We start from the raw sequence: 14,344 nt of genomic DNA on the forward strand, positions 1-14,344 counted from the left end.
ACACCCAAAATTCGACGGATTTTACGGCATGTGATACTGGCAAACGAGGCAAGACGAGAGCCACACTATAATACGACCTTTATTTATAGTCGTATTATAGTGTGGGTATCAATATCATTATAGTCGGACTAAGACAAGCATACAATGTAAAATTATGTGGAGGGCATCAGCTAAATATATTCAATGTCTATTGTTACAGGTCATTTCAAATTTGAGGCTTGTTCGTTGCAAGAAAACAAGTATAAAGTGCAATTTAAGACAAACAAGCATACAGCAATACTGAATAAGCCGACGCCACATTGGTTCGACAGTGGTTAAGTAAACACAGTTGTAGTGCCACAGCACCATATTGATTATGGTTAACAACTTGCTTTGAAATTGGACTTAATCTTAGCTCTAGTGGCTGCTTGAACACTGCCATTTTTTTCATAGACATAACATAAAGCATATAACAGTACAGGTCTTTGAACGAAAGTGTATTTTGCCTGGGAAAAACATATAAACATATCCTTACTTAATGGCATTTAATTTTAATTGCACTATTTTGCTTTATTCACACAAATAACGGTCTATAAACCATAAATGGACCTGTTTATAGTATTGAAATGAAAGCATAATCATCTCTACCTGCATGTCAGAAAACATGTTTTGAGGGGAGACCGCGCTCACGAATCTACCTACACGCGTGTTACACCCGCAAATGTTGCAGTTGAGTCTGAGACTTTAGGAATAATGAAGCATGCTTTATTGGGTTCGATCTGAGATTGAAGTATTTTTCGGTGAAGTTAACTTTGCGCCGTTGGATCAAAACATCGCCAATTTTGAAGTGAGGCGATAGAAGCCTACATGATTAGTGTTTCCGTGTCGGCGCCATCATTTTTGCATACCTTCTATTATTTTCTTTTTTGAAAGTGAGGCCCCCAGGCGGTGGAGTGTATATCGAACAACGAAATGTCACGAGCGGATATATGCATTTGGTTCATTGCCTTGACAAGAGTGATCGGGTACTTGACTGAACCACCAATATGGTAGCTTCATGTTCGTATCGCGCATACACAATAAATAGAACAGTATCTCAAAATAAATTATATGAACCATTTTTGAAAACTAAATGCTTCGGTGCTGATGATCCCTTTCTATTCTGATTATGTTAACGAGCAGCTTCACTGCGATTGTTGGAGCGTTTTATGTAAACCCGGTTTATGGAACTCTACACGTTCAAACCGTCCACGTATTCGAGCAGGCGGGCTGAAAGTATTCCTGTCCAGTAAAAGTAGCATACAACAATTAGGAGAATAAGCAATCAAAATTGAATTTCAGAGTTCGAAATTCCCAAAGCCTTTTATATAGTTCTGCCCGATGTTCGATACAATTATCTTGATTCCAATTTTACTATCTGGTGGTGCATCCAAGTGATCGTTATACGAACTGATTTACGACATCCGTTGCTGATTATGCTAAATTTACTTTTCATTCGCTAAGGAAGTGTTGTCCACTTGTATTAATAAAGTTCATTCTAAAAGTTCTACAAAGAAGTGGTGCGTAACTAAACATAACTGAATTTACAACAGAAATACTTTTCTCTAAGAAGAGTTGTATTTTACGAACAAAGCTTTCGTTAACTATAGTCAGTGGTTACTGAATTAGGTAACTGACTACGAACTCCCCAAGAATTAGGCAAATGAAAAATTGGCGGAAATTCAATCGATATTGGATAAATATTCATCGTGAAAAAAAACTTAAGAAAGTTGTAATGCTCGACCTCTTCAGCGCCGTCAAAAGTGTAGTTTGAGAAGGGCGTTCTCGATAGTTTTACAAAGGCCAGACAGATATGCTAAGTTTTTAGGGCAGCGACCATTCCACTCAGTGACTAATCTTTGAGGTTCTACATCAGGTCCAGAGAGCATACCTTGCCGGACTAAGGTACATTTAGATGGTCCTTAAGTAGGCTGGATCTAATAGTGATTTCTTATCGGGATCACGCGAACTACATCATTGTGAAAAAAATCAAACTCGTTTTTGTGATGGAAGTGGGCCGTTTGTTTAGTTGTTATTTTTTTATTACATTGTAGGAAACTCGCTTGGAGCTGATTGAAAATGTTATTCTGGTATATTTACTGCAAACTGCTAATAAATATAAGCTTCGCCTTTTTATGAACAGCTTCTGATAATTAACAAATACCTTTTGTTTATCGATTGATAAATGTGATAACATTTATACTAGATATTACGAAAATAATAAAACTCAATGAAATGATAGCCGCCTATTAGGTAACTGATTAAGCTCCTCTTTAAAGATAAGATTGTCATCAGTTGTCCTTAGCTTTTCTGGGGACAACTGCTGTGACCTGATTAACGAAACACGTAATAGTATGGTTATGACGCAGTGCCCTAATTTTACAATACTGTATTCATTACTCGTTCCAACATCTCCTTGATACTCAGGCGACTTTGATGATGATCTCTGTAGCACTTCCAGTGACTGGCTCGTGACTTGATTGGCTACGAAGATCAAAAGGACTACTGAAGAAGTTACAATGATTCCTACTAAAATTAAGTTACCGATAGATATTCCAAAATAACGTAAATATATGCATGGGCTTTCAAAGAAGGTTGGCAATAAGGGTTGCCCTAGCATTTTTTGGGCACTCCCAGTATTCTGTTGCCTAGTGCCCTTTAAAATTTTGTACATGTTAAACACTTCAAAGCTATGACAAATCCATGTTAAAGTTCAGACCCTTTGACATACCTGAGAGACCTTTAAAAACACTATAATTCAGTAAGCAGTTAAACTAAGTTGTGCTTTGATTTACAATTTTCTGTAAATTATATTAATCGTAAAAGGATAAGAACTGAGGCATCCCCATATTACAAAGTGATATAGGCTATATAAATTATAAATGTAGGCAACAGGATGCGATGTACTAAACTAACTACAGCAACACTCTGCGGACTAAATACGTACTTCTGCAACTTATCGGAAGGATACACGAATTATCTGTCGTATACTCTATTTCATCGCTTACTTCTCTTTATTGTTTCCATAACCATTCAACAAGGATTGCATAGGTATGCGTACATAAGATGTGTGCGGAAAATTCGAAATTTTCTATTCATTTAGATACATCCTGCTGTCTCTGCTCCGTAATGATCACTGTACAGGAGTTCAACAAACCATGTATCCGTCTGTTCGGATATTTTAAAGCAACTCACACTTATAAAGACGCTCCCACTAAAAATGATTGTTCTGCGCAAATCGTGAAAAGGAAATCTATTTGCCGTTTGGTAAATTTCTGCTCTAAATGCTCTCGCGGCCTTTTTTACCTCTGCTATAAGCAGGAATAAACACGGGAACCATCCTAGTCTGCTCGTTGTTTTTACCTTACATGACGATTTTTCGTCTGTTAAGCCATTCATCCCTCAACTTAACAATTGAATTTATAGTACTACGCTTCCTATATACTTAACACAAAAATCCTACAGGTAGAAATTATAGCAATTTTTATTTTAACAGGTGCTTGACTAAATAGTCATATCTACAAAAATCAAACTTCTCTAGTGTTTCATCGTAAAAGATCACGGTGTTTATCTTCGTTTGTCAACTTACCGAATCCATTTTATAATTTTCCAGTAGGAACAGCAAAAAGCACATCTATTTTTTAAAAACCTTTCAGAATGTTTTCTTGAAAGATTTTGCTGGAATCGTGCTCCCAAAAGACACAAAGCACTTTGCCTTTTACTGCCTCACTCTTGAAGGTTAATTAAAGCGTTTATGTAGCTGATGAAGTTGAACTAGCGAATTCCGAGACCCACTTTTTTAATAACGACTAACCAATTTGCTACGTCGGAGTCTCATTGAGCCCACGACACTGGCCTAAATTGGACTTATAAATAGTATTTTTTCACAGAAAATAGCCGAATGCTATTCTGGTAAATACTTGAATCAAAATTATAATGTACAGAAACCTGTCGTAAAAGTCTATAGGAAAAATTTGTCTATACTAAACAGCGATAAATCACCTTCGATAGAAGAATAGAATAATTGATAAACGCGCGACTCCTGTGGGGCAGTGAGACAGATGTGTGTTCTATGACCGGGTAAATGCTATTTTTAAAAGGACTGACACCGAAGCGACGCGGGCACAAACAAAATACAATTAGGCAGAAACAAGTAGGCCGTTTCGTTCAGTAATGGAAAAATTGAGATAGGACAATTGCGGTGGAAGGATAATGATATTTGCAACAGGGTAAGGAGAGTACTGCAATAGGATAATAAATTAGCGCCATTAAACTCGAAGACGCTGCATGGAGACCTGCCAACGACACAACCTCGTGTAATAGAAAAGAAAGTTATTCGTAATTCAAGAGTGGGTTCTGGTCGAGCGGAGTCACACTCGTTTTGGCAAAAGCAACGATAGAGTAATGGAACATATGTGAGGTTGGGGTAAACAAATACTTGTGGAGAAATATCTACGTTGTCACTGTTAAACATGGGCCGGAATGTAGTGCGGTTCGATAACACAAGCTCAAGCGGCCATACTGACTCAATTCCAATATTAAAATCCTATTTGTATGTATATATATATACTCTTACTTTATAACGAAACGATGCTGATATAATCATTAAGTGCATGCACTGCTGTAGTTGTATTAGCAGATTTAATTTTACATTTACTTTGCGCATTGTTACTTTGAATTTGTATGTGCTGACAATAGTTGCAGCATTGGCAGAAATAGACGTTGATCCGATCTGATGCCGAAAAATTGTTTGATGTTCGTCTAGATACGCGTCTAGCATAGGGCCTTCATAAAGTCCCTTATATACTACATTGTATTATCATTGTTCAACTATATATTTATTGGCTATAATTTACTGATGATGAATCGTGAGATCATTAATCATCCAAGCAGCGACACAACCATAACAACTTATCCTCAATATAATGTGACTGTTGTCGTCAAACGCTCTTTCGTGTTGGGTCAGTAAAGGTATTTTCATATTATTCACTTGTCGGATTCTCAGTCGCTTGTCGTCCATTTCGTCTTCTAGTTAAATCCAAAAAAACCACCGGTTATACGATAAATGACCCACTGAACCACGATACGCTGCTAGATGGACAAGAAACGATCTACGAAGCTACATTAATTAAAAACATTCCAGTGCACACGAAGCAGGACGGTTTAAATCATGCGTGCAGAATTTCGAGAGTGCCATACGTTCGCTTTTCGATTGAATCTGGCCTCGGCGTGACGGAAGATGTGGAGATGGACTCCGCGGCTATGGAGGAGTTGCTTTGGCCGATAAGGATAGTATGAGCACCATGTCCCAAAGGTAAATAAACTACGTGATGAAAACTTTTCCGAAGTCCGTGCCAGTGTTGCATCCAGTTCCGAAGCCATATGTGGTTCCGGTGCCTGTATACAAACCTGTTTTGTGCCTAAACCATATCCATTGCCATACGTGATTACACAGACGTATCTAATGCACAACGTGGTATTTGTGATGATATGCATTTGAAGTGAGGAACCCCCCATGCCCTGTGCCTCATATGGTCAGCGTATTCAAACCATACGTTGCATAAGTACCTAAATCGTACGTTGTCGAGCAGCCGTACAAGGTGCCAGCCCAAGTTAAGACTCCCCAGCCATATGCTGTTCCCGTTCACAACTCCTACCCGATGTCAGTCAAGAAACCTCATCAAAACGCCTGTAGTCGAAGAAATTCTTCTTACTATTAAGAAACCAGTACCTATTCTTGCTCACCAACACCAAGGATGGCACAAGTATTACTAATAAACAGAGATACCTATCTATCCAGCGATTTCTTATTTGAAAGCTAAGACTGTCAATTTCACAATGCACAGAACAAATATATATAATAACGTAGTAAGAAACTTTAGTATAGATCTAGTTATTTTAATTTAATACACGCGTGGTCACCATCCGGATCATTTTCCGTTATATTTAATTCCCAGCGCAGACCTCATCATAGCAAATATTATGTATATAAACGAATATTTTATATGGGCATATATTTGGAAGTATAGGAGGAAGTTCGTGAAATGAAATTGCGCATAGCAACATAGTGCATCGATAGGTATATAGCCTAGCATTGAGTGAACCTACCTTTGAATTCAACCACTGCAACTAATTGAAACTGAGACGTCGGACCGAGAACACCTTTTCATTCTTTCTCGCATTATATATATGTATTTAAAGGTTATCATTTTTGTTATTCTGGCCTTAGGTAATATGTCATTGAGTGAATACAATCCTTATTGAGAAAGAAAAAAATATGTGCGTGTCAAACAGAGGTCAATTTGAAGCCAATCGAATGAAAATAGCGAGTCTTAATACATGAAATGATTACCAATTTTACCAAGCTGGATTTTCTAGCCCACTTGAACGGCGAACGAATGAAGCTAGTGAAACGCTGAAACAATCCTCAATTCTTAAAGTGTAACATTTTTTTCAGGACAATCGAGTATCTTGGACAAATCGAAGACGTACTCAATTTGCTCCATTAGATCTCTGGCGAAAGTAGCGACTATTAATCATACCACATGCTTCGTACCGTCAAAGAAGAATGGTAACGCTTTGGTAACGAAGACATTATACATTGTCAGTCGATGAAAACCGCCTTAGCGGAAAAGATTCTCACGAACAGAAACCAAGAAGATCCAAACGGATATATGCATATTTATTTGTTCATATAAAATAACACAGAACCTGCTAGGATGGGCGATAACAATGTTAAGTAAAGAGCCGCTTTTAGGCAATTGAATCCCCAACTCTTCCTGTTCACGAAAACATGCATGGTGGCGTCCAAATTTTGATGAACTAGTACATTTATAATTCGAGTCCTATTCGATAGATCCAACCTCAAAAGAAAGCTCGAAAATAGCCGATATATTGGAAAACATGGAGAATATAGTGCAGCTGTAAAGGACTGGAACTACATAAGCCATTTCTCGCTTCTCTGATAAACGAATATTAGTGTAAAAAAGCAATACTATCAAACTTGCAGCACTTCTGGGATAACTATGGCGTACTTTTAATCACCGACCCTTTTCTCCGACCAAATTTCAAGAAGTGGGGTTACCTATAACAGCTAAGTATTTTTCGCACCTTACACCTAAACCTTAGTAACAAAGCACGAGGACCAGCCAATGTTCCTACCAAAATTTCTCCTGGCCTCAAATGATATTTTCCAAACCAACGAAAGTGCATAATATAAAAATCACTTTATTGAATTACATTACATGATAGCACAAAAGGCTATATGGGCTAGGCCAAGCTGGGGCTGCACCGGCCAGTGCACTTCAGCCATATATGAGACTGAACGCAAGCGATAGCTAGCATCTCAAAGCTATCGCTAGGATGTAAAGAACCTACTTGCTTTAGGGTACAACTCAGTCTCGTGGAAAAATGTACATATGTATATATCATACTTCATATACAAAATAAACGAAGATATAGCTTTAGCTAGCTGTTATGATTGTCGATAGCATGCAGCATGGGGTTACTTTTGAAACAGGTTCTGACCATGCTACTGAAACAACGTATAGCCCACACTAAACTATATTGCCGACACATGCATCAGATTCTGGATAGTCGTAAGTAAGCACGGATAACTTTTAGTACCAGAATCATAAATAGTCACGGTAGTTAAAGTGCCCCGCGTAATAACAGCGTAGCTTTTTTTATTATTCAGGGGGACACAACGGTAGCCTAGGCTTAGGTTTCTGACGTAGACACATCGCTTCTTAGGTTTCGGGCTAGCTGTTTAAAGCAATACTTAACAAAGACGGTTCTGGACCAAAACTCTGAAAATTGGGGCTCAGCGTTTGTCAAAGTGAAAAGGCATGGAACTTATGAATGTATGCCAGTATTTGGGTTACTCAAAGCTCGACCTCACGCTGCACATCAAAAATGTATTAAAAAAAATTATATTAGACTATGGTAGACGAACTATAAGCTTTGAAACGGTTTGGTGGTTAACGATTTTGAAGCATTGTCTTCTCCAGCTATATTTATAGCCCGTTTACGCTCTATTGAAAGAGACATTTCATTGCAACAAACCATTAATGATCTACCTAACTAGATTTCTAGATTATAACTTACCTTATGTAACTACATGAACCAATGACATAGGTATATTTTTTCGAAAATTACTGAATTTATAGAAATTCATTGTAGGCCACGAGATAGAGCAGTCCTTGACTGATTGTCCGAGACCGACGAAAAAACCCTGTTAGTAGTAACGGCTGTCTTCAGCGATCGCATTAAATCAAGTTTAGCGCGTATAGCTCCACCGTTGTCTACCGCTCTTTTTTCGCTGATATCAAGCATGTGGTATAGTTAATGGTCGTTATCTCAGGAATTCGCTATGATATTGACAGCTAACTTAATTGGAATACTAACAACTGCAAAAAATCATATTTGTTTGATTTATCACTCTGTTTTATCTTTAATCAACTGACTCTAAATCAAAGGCAAGAACAGTTTCTTCTCCATGCCACACATATGCTTATTTATTTTCAACAAATAGTATTTGCCAAATTACATTGACTTTCAGCAATAAAATAAATTTCAGTGCCCTATTGGGAAAAATGCTCCGTCTATTCAACTTTTTTACCCCATCCGAAATTGATTTTGTGTTGCGAAATATTCGGTATATATTCTTTACATAAATAATTGAAAAAGCCATATTCTTGTGCCAGCTGCAGGCGGATTGCAGTTCAGATTTCCAATCATTTTCAGAAGACCTTACTAAGAAAATAGATCTTTTCAATAAGCCGACTAGTCGTCTGGGATTGTTAGATTTTCGTGAGGGTAAATCTAAAAGCTACCTAAATCTGCAAAGGTATATAGATACAATCGTCTCAAAAATTGCTGCCAAGAATGAGCTTTGTATCAATCATTTCTTGGACACTGGTCTCCTGTTATGAGCAAATAAATAATATTATATATGGACAGAAGTATTGTATATATTGTGAAAATAAGATATAAGGAGTACTCACAGGCGACGTGAAACAACGATTTTAATTTCCCATATATTCTGTAAGTAAAGGCCTTTTATGTTTTATGTAGCTTAATTTATGATATTTAGTTCGCTCAATCTGTCGAGTATAGTTTTTATTATATATTTATGGAATAGCTTTCGGAATTATCAGTATGAAACAATTCGACAACGTTTCAACACTCGCTAAAACCTAAACGGTTTAGTATTTAACTATAGTAAAGTTTAGCATTTAACTTTATCATTATAGAATACGCGCGGGCAATTTGAGAGAAAAAAAAAATAAACAGCCATTCGTTTTATCACATAGCTAGAATATAGTTGTCTCGTATTATAAAAATCGTAAAAACAACAGCAGACGTAAGCATGGTTGTCGTTAATATTATAGGAACCGATCGGCGGTCTGTTGTCTGAACACAACAGTTTTTGGAACCGAAAATATGTTTAGATCAAAAACGCTGAATGTTGTTATTTGCAGCTTTCCCGGCCCGATTCGTCGGCTCCAGACTCTATCACAACTAAATTGATGGCTGACTTTGGCCAGTCACGTTCAACGATTATGTGTGTAAGATGCTAGCATAACTGCTACATAAACAGAGATATCATTGACAGATTAAGAAATGGAACAAACCTGGATGGCTCCACCTGGTTTATGAATCGAAAGCGAACACCAGCGGCAAGGATGGAAGAGTTGCAGCGAACGTTTGTCGACTTATTGGAGACTTCCATCGAAACATAACTTTAATACTAGAACATATCTATATTTAGCTATGTTAACTCTTTACAAACTGATAAGTCCACATGTCGAATTTATACACACGCACATTGTTGACGGGCGCTGTTTTTTGAATAAATTAAGATCCTTCCCATCAAAGACCCCACTTATCGACGCTATCTAGAATATCGCTGCTGTTCATACTAGCACGAAATACACCTTCAAGCTAATAGCCAAGCTCGTATATTGGACCTTAGCAAAAGCTAACACAGGCGTGGTATCTTATTGAGTTTTTGCGTACATTCAGCTTGTATCTGTAACAAAATATGGAGCGTCAGTATTCCACGCTAACCAGTCCACATTTACAGCTCGTGTTCAAAATGTAATTGTTCTGCGTAAGAACACACAGCTTATAATTAGTGTGGGTCATTCTGTACCAAAAAAAAAAGAGATCTGGAAACACCGGTTTTATCCATTAATAGATGTGGCATGTTAAAGTTCCTATTGCTACACAAGTGTACCTAATCCAACTAACTACTGGACAGCAATATATGATTTTTTAATTGATCCAACCACTGTGGGTCGTACTTGCCTGTGACGTAATGCCCCGAACGAAGTACTACTATACCCAGTTTTCAATTTTTAAAACCGGTGAGAAGTGATTTATTTCTCGTAGGCTCTACAGCATAGCTCACAGACGTTTTACTTATTGGCTTTATATGTAAGTTGTTTTTTTTATATCGATGCATTGCATTGTCACCAGGCTATCAGAAGGAAGGATAACTGAATTAATTCTGTCGAAAAAAATGCCTAAAAACACAACAACCAAGTGCACTGCTGTAATGCGTGATCAGCAGTACGTATTAAAATTCGGTAGTAGTGAAAGGTGGGGACTTCTATCGTTGCCTTGCTGTTGCTGCAGTAATTGCCACGTCCATAGCTCGCTTTTGTCCCAGACCTTTTGCGGCGGTCCACGCAAAAACAAAATGTGCCCCGGCGTTCCCTTGCCACTTTTCTGGCACGAGCACCACCAGCGGACCACGGGGTCATGTCGGCGTACAAAAGGCGACCAGCGGCGAAGAACGGCAAAGCGACACGTGTTGGACTAGTTAGATAAACGTGAGCGAACGGTAACGATAAAAAGCGGTCAATAGTTATAAGAATAACTATGCGTGTCCTCATTGTAGTTATCGCAACGGGCCTCGTCGGACTTGCGAGTGCTGGAGGATTCGGAGACGAATATGGCAGCTCTGGTGGAGAACTCGAGGGTGGTTACGCCGAAGACTTTGGAGGAGAGTACGGAGGAGGTGGCTATGGCCACGGACATCATCATGTCCCCAAAGTAAACTACGTCGTTAAGACTATTCCCAAACCTGTGCCAGTGCCGCATCCAGTACCTGCGCCTTACGTGGTTCCTGTAAAAAAACCGGTGCCTGTGTACAAGCCGGTTCCTGTGCCTAAGCCTTATCCGGTGCCACATGTAATCACTCAACATTACCCGGTTCACAAGGAGGTTCCCGTCCCAAAGGAAGTGCCTGTACCAGTTCCAGTTGAAGTCAAGAAACCCTACCCGGTCCATCACGTCGTTAAGGTACCCAAGCCGTACGTTGTACACGTGCCGAAACCCTATGTTGTAGAAAAACCCTACCACGTGCCTCTCCCAGTTAAGATACCCAAACCGTACGTTGTTCCTGTTCACAAGCCTTATCCAGTACCCGTGAAGAAGCCCTATCCTGTTGAAATTCCCGTAGTCAAGGAGATTCCTATCCCTATCAAGAAACCCGTGCCGATTCACATCCATAGCCACGGTCACCATGGATGGCACAAGGCCTAGGAAGCTAGGAAAGGAAAACTACTTTGTATATAGCTATAAAATGTGTAGATAAAATGTGACGTTGTACTACAGAAACAGTCGTATTTGTTTTTTTAGGGAAGAACATTTGGCTGGATTTGGCATCGAGAAGTAGATGAAGACGACGTCCTTTATTATTTTCAAGAGCTAAAGCTGCATTTATTTGTAGGTGAAAAAAATAGCTACTACTGCCTCAACGTACAGAATCTAGTACTCAAACATTTAATAGCTATCAGGCTTTTGCTACTAGTTTATAAGTTAGCATCTACGGGCCAACGCAGAGAAGGATTCCTTTAAATGATTGTTAGATTCACATCTGAAATCGTGAACTCCCGATTGATGAAAAAGATATGGACATCGCACCGGCTCTACCACTGAGCGTACAATTAAAGTAAATTAAATCCTTTTCGCTATTATTGCTTCATTTTTTACTCAATTAAAAGGTTCGCTGCACTAAATCTACATAAGAATGGTGAATGTCCACAAAGGCTAGCTACGTCTACGGGCAGTTTTGAAATTGTAACTTTCGCAGTTACAAGGTAATCATTGACATCAGCGCGGGGATCGTACCCTTGTATGTTCGCATAATCTGCTGGGCATCTATACACATGTACAGAATACGCAGTGAGCTGCGGAGTTTTATAGGATGGCTAAAGTTATGAAACTTTATAGTCTTCATTAACGACTAAAGTTGTGTAATTTTCTAACGCGTCGTTCACCTTAAAAGACAACTTATCGTAAAAGCAGCGCACTTGAACCACCTATTCATTAGGTCAGACTAAAATTCCTTTTGGCTTTGTCATTCGCTAGATGCTTTTTGTCACCCTATACCATTGAACAACTCCTCAAAACATCTCGTGCAAATACCACTTTCAGAATAATTGGCCCGATAAGCGATGATGTAATAAAAACCAAATTACTGAGCTTGCCGAAAATTTATTATACATATACATATAAATACGTTCGTGAATGGGTAGCTAACTAAGCAAGTATGAGAAGACGTTCTCATAGCAAATACAAATTTTGCTTCGATCGTTAGCCCTAAATACCTTATGTGTTACCATCTTTTGTGCTTACTTTGAATGTTTTTCAGCGGAATTGTATTTAGATTGTGCTGAAGTGCACTGCAAAACAATGATACGTTTAGACGTGAAAAAGGCTCTAACGAAAAAATGTATTGCCAGTCACACAGAAGTGACCCGCTTCATCGGTACAAATTAGGGATTTAACGGTGACTTGTTCTGTACTACCGGGGATGAAATACTGCTGAAATAATTCACTGGTTCTAGGAAAGCAAAGAGGAGTTTCTTTGACAAACAAAGGTCTCCCCAAGGACAAAGTTTAACTGAGCGAAATACATGTAGCCTATATATGGCCTGTTTTCCAGAGTGCGCGAAGTCGTATGTAAAAACTAGTTTACGCGTAAACGAGAAAGGCACTCAATTATTGTTATATTGTTGTTTCACTTTAAAAATGCGCCGTTTGGACAAGCAGAATAACAAATCGGGGATTGCCTTCAACTTAGGAATTCTATCTTGAGCTATTTCAGCTTTCAGGGAACCGAACACGTACGTTTTCGTTTTTAAGGACTAGCTTGACATTATATCTCAAACAATAGTTTTCCTGAAAAAAAAAGTTAGTGATAAGAAAACGTGATACCTTTATAGATCTATATCTCACGTCCTGAACTGATCTAGCTGTTCTCAAAATAAAACTGCGCCAAAAAAACCCAGCTGAATTGTGTACGCAACGTAGGCTTTTGTGCAGTGTATAATGTGCAGAATAATGAAAGTACTAGAAATAAATAGTTGATTGACCGAGATTAGAACTGTACAGCCAGACACAGTTTATTAACAGCAGATTGTGCAAAATTATATTCTTGTTTATATTATGTTAATTATAAATGAAAAAAATTTGTTGCTCCACGCCATCAACGACCATGGTAAAGTACCATGGTCTAATCCAATGAATATGTTCTTTCGACCCCAATGACTGTCCATCTTTTCTCAATTGTCAATTTCAGTGAAGTTAGTCAGATTTTGCAATTCTCAGGGCTAGGATTACCATGCATGGTAAGTTATGAAGTTCCTGGTAAATGTTATGGAACGAGAATTTCCATTAGGGAAGTAATTACGATTACTTCATCGAGAAATATAGAATACATCGAAGCTGGCATCCAGTAGTAGGACTTCCTAATCGACTTAATTTTATAGGATAAAGAACATAACAGAAATGGCTCTTTTTTAAGCTATAACACTTTGTTAAGCTTTGTTACAGGTGGCAATGACCGTAGTTGCACAAGAATGGTTAATGTTTTCTTTTACTGGGAATTAATAACTTATGATATTTTTATACTTACTTATATTATTTTTTGTTTCTTTTTTAGCCTCTCGCAACTTTATTAGTAATGATCATTATATATACCGAACATAATTATATAGAATATAGACGTAGGTTACACTATAGGACTGTATTACATCGAGTTGTTTTCGTCAAACGCATAACGCCCCTTAGGTTATGTGTGATTGCTAAATGAGCATGTGCTTCTATACTGAACGCTTGAAACAACTTTTATAAATGCTCATATCGGCTATTGCTCGACGAATAGTCTATACATGTACATAAGTACTTGCGTGCTAACATGCTTGATTCGTAAATTCTGATACCTTTTTGTCTTAGTCGATTTTCTGGTTGTTTGCTTTGCTAACTTTGAGCTTGTATTTCTTGTCGTTGCGTGTGTGTATGGGTGTGAGGC

At 38.2% G+C, this 14,344-nt stretch overlaps 1 protein-coding gene across 1 annotated transcript; it reads left to right on the forward strand.

Annotated features, from left to right (window-relative positions):
- Nucleotides 1-10,803: 10,803 nt before the first annotated feature.
- On the forward strand, nucleotides 10,804-11,646 carry LOC111264079 (uncharacterized). Its single transcript, XM_022839665.2, has one exon. It carries the CDS (start codon nucleotides 10,906-10,908, stop codon nucleotides 11,569-11,571), a length of 666 nt encoding a protein of 221 aa, XP_022695400.1. The 5' UTR covers nucleotides 10,804-10,905; the 3' UTR covers nucleotides 11,572-11,646.
- Nucleotides 11,647-14,344: the final 2,698 nt, after the last annotated feature.

Source organism: Varroa jacobsoni, unplaced genomic scaffold, assembly GCF_002532875.2.
Source record: "Varroa jacobsoni isolate VJ856 unplaced genomic scaffold, vjacob_1.0 scaffold_819, whole genome shotgun sequence".
NCBI lineage: Eukaryota > Metazoa > Arthropoda > Arachnida > Mesostigmata > Varroidae > Varroa > Varroa jacobsoni.